The 3,120-nt window shown below is 38.3% G+C and overlaps 1 protein-coding gene across 1 annotated transcript in view; it reads left to right on the top strand.

Annotated features, from left to right (window-relative positions):
- The first annotated feature begins 2,936 nt into the window (after positions 1–2,936).
- LOC107656727 (beta-1,4-galactosyltransferase 6-like) overlaps positions 2,937–3,120 on the top strand; it is a 10,175-nt gene continuing 9,991 nt past the window's right edge. The window contains exon 1 of the mRNA XM_016444669.1: positions 2,937–2,942. Coding sequence (XP_016300155.1) covers positions 2,937–2,942 — 6 coding nt within the window. The remainder of the gene's footprint in view (positions 2,943–3,120) is intronic.

Genomic DNA, 3,120 nt, shown 5'->3' on the forward strand with positions numbered 1-3,120 from the left:
GCAGCAAAGGGGGCGAGGCCATGCTGCACTGCTTTAGAGAAGAGGAAGAGAAAACTAGGGGTGCACGTAAAAATCTATTCATATATGAATCGTGATTCTGTCTTCTAACGATTCTAATGGATTCACAAGTTTCAAAATCAATGTTCTAAAGCAGCGGTTCTAATCCTGTTCCTCGCATTGACCTGCTCTGCACACGCTCTGCGTCTCTCTCTCACTCTCTCTCTCTCATTCAGATCATCAGCTCAGCTCCAACAATGATTTGTTCCATTTATACACTTATTTTCACATAGCTATGAGAAGCGTTATACATGGACGCGCGTGCGGTTGCCATACTGTATTAAAGCTTTAATCAGTATAAAACCGTATATTAAAGGTAGAAGCAGTAGCATTTACAAATAACAGCATATCTAGAAGTATGAGATAACAACAAACAAAAAACATACCATTAAGAGCCGTGCTTGCATGGGTTCTGTGTGATTCTCTTCACTAATATCCTCTGCGTCTCAATCGGGCTCAAACTGATAAGCAATATTGACGACGCCATTGTTTACAATACAACCAGAGCACATGCCGCTGAGGTGAGGGGCGGGACATTCAGACGCGCACTAGAGGCGGTTTAGCCAATCACAACACACTGGACTAGCTAACCAATCAGAGCCCATCGCCTATTTCTGAGGGAGGGGATTCATAAAACCAGGAAATAATCAGCGTGTTTATGGGAGAAGGTAAATTATGTGAAAAATAATGCGTTTTTTTTTTTTTAACGAAGCATTAACACATGTTAGACTGCACCCCATAAACACAATCAAGCCTAGAAAAAAAACAGTCAACCACCCCTTTAAATAGCTATAGATAGTACTGCCTGCAATAGAGCAAAAACATCTTGTTCTTGTAGTCATCAAGATTGCTGCATCACTACTGACTTTCGATGGTGTGAGCATTGATGTGTTTCCCAACGTTCTATCCAGTGGTGAACCTTAAGAAGAGTATTTTAGTGATTCAGTAACTTTTAAATGCTTTTCAAACGCTTCTGTGCATATTGCTTTCCGTGAACAGTGATATGCAATGGCCAATCAGAGGTGTTTAAGTCAGAATCCACTCAGTTTTTACTTGACCTTTTTAAAGCGATACTTAATTACTTACTTGAAGGATACATGCCAGTATTTTCTTTAATATTATTATTATTAGCATAAATAATGAACTGATTTAATTTATTTTCATGTTCAGATAGTTTAATAAAATAATTAAATACTTTTTTTTCTATGGTACTGAAATTGGTTCTGAAAATCATTTGTTGTAATGTATAATTAAGAGCTCATATTAATGAGCTGATTTTGTTAAAGTCGTAGCCATAAACTGTAGGCTATGTTTTTACAGACTTCTGGAGAGAGGGATATATTACTTTAGGGCAGTGGTTCTCAACCCGCGGGCCGCATGCGGCCCGTCACGAATTCAAATGCGGCCCACCATGCTGAACACAATTTAAAAAAATTACTTTCAGTTTTACAATTCATTTTAGTTTTTACATTAATTCATTTTTTTTCAGTGGATACGCTGTCATTTTTGCTCATAAAGGTAAGAGTAATGCATCATTCGTTACTGTAAAGGGTCTACTTTTATTTGTGTGCACTCACAATATCAACAAAACGTTGTGGTTTTATAAAATAAAGAAAACAAACATGATGCGCTTTCTGCCGTCTCGTCTTGAACAGGAGCGCTTCATGTTAATGAACCGAAACTCAGCGAATACATGCCTCACAGACATGATAAATATATCTATAGAAAGTTTTAAATTACTACTTAACGAAATAAAACAAATCAAAAACAAAAACTCTTTCATTATAATCATAATCCGTAAAGATGCACTTCTCTCTAAAGGCGCTTTTTTTACTCTTTGTACAGCAGTTATTGTTCATTCTAAATACATTTTATAATGTAGAATACGTGTTACATAAATACATGAAATGTAGAAGATATAAAAAAGTGCTCGTGGCTCGTCTGCCAGTGGGTGCCCCCCCACGTATAAAAGTGAAACTCCGCCTATGATTGTGCTGTTACTCCTTTCGAGCCGAAGTTCACAAAATTGGGTGTTATTTATGGGGAGTAGAATTATTTATTTATTTCAATGAATGTAATCGATTAGATATCATAATATTTAGGCTATAATAATATAAATCAGGTTGGTTTGTACTGCTGACATATGTAAATGATATGCGTGCGGCCCGCGAGACTTGCACTTGGACCATAGTGCGGCCCGGTAGAAAAAAAGGTTGAAAACCACTGGGCTAAGGGGTAGAATTGGGATTGGGCCTTAGTGTGCTAAATCTCAAACTCTTTCTTTCTCTCAGCCTCTCTTTGCTTGAACTCAGAATCTAGAGGGTACGTTCTGTGATCTGAAAAAGAATTGCTTGGTTTCTCCACTGATAATTTGTGTTATGAGACATGCAGAATCTGAGCTGAACTGAGGCTGATCTGACAGGTCTCTGTGGACCAAGGTGTATAGATCAGTTTCAGGTGAAAATGTCACAGAACATTGCTCTGTTTTTTCTCATTAGGGTCTCATTCACTATCTGTGCTCATGTATAAATTGGGTTGCATAGAAATTTGGGAGGGGGGGGGGGGGGGATGCAACAATTTCTTTATGCTAATAACTTTTGAACCAAAAGGCACAAAATGAAAATTATTTTTTCCTCTGAATCCTTGGGTCATGCCGAGTCGAATGAACACCAAAAATCGCAAGGTTTAGCTTTTTCGCTGTTTTTAATTGTTCGTAAAACTTACTTTGTCGAACTCATCCTAGATGGTTTGTCTGATTCTCACCAAAATTGGCTCAGATCATCTTCAGACCATGCTGGCAAAAAGTTATGGAATTCAAGTTGATTCGTTCCACTGTTCTCGAATAACGCATGGAGAAATTCTACGAAAAGCACGTAAAAATGGATGTGAGGCTCTATCTCCGCAACGGTTTGGCGTAGTGAGACCAAACTTGGTGTGTGCTATAACAAGCACAACCTGAGACGACCTGCAGTGTTTCGGCGCAGTGCCCCCTAGTGGTCAGGAGATATGAAAAATGCATATTTTTGCTTATAACTTCTGAATGGTTTGGCCAAAATTCACACA

This window comes from Sinocyclocheilus anshuiensis, unplaced genomic scaffold (assembly GCF_001515605.1).
Source record: "Sinocyclocheilus anshuiensis isolate Anshui unplaced genomic scaffold, SAMN03320099.WGS_v1.1 scaffold3172, whole genome shotgun sequence".
Taxonomy (NCBI): Eukaryota; Metazoa; Chordata; class Actinopteri; order Cypriniformes; family Cyprinidae; genus Sinocyclocheilus; species Sinocyclocheilus anshuiensis.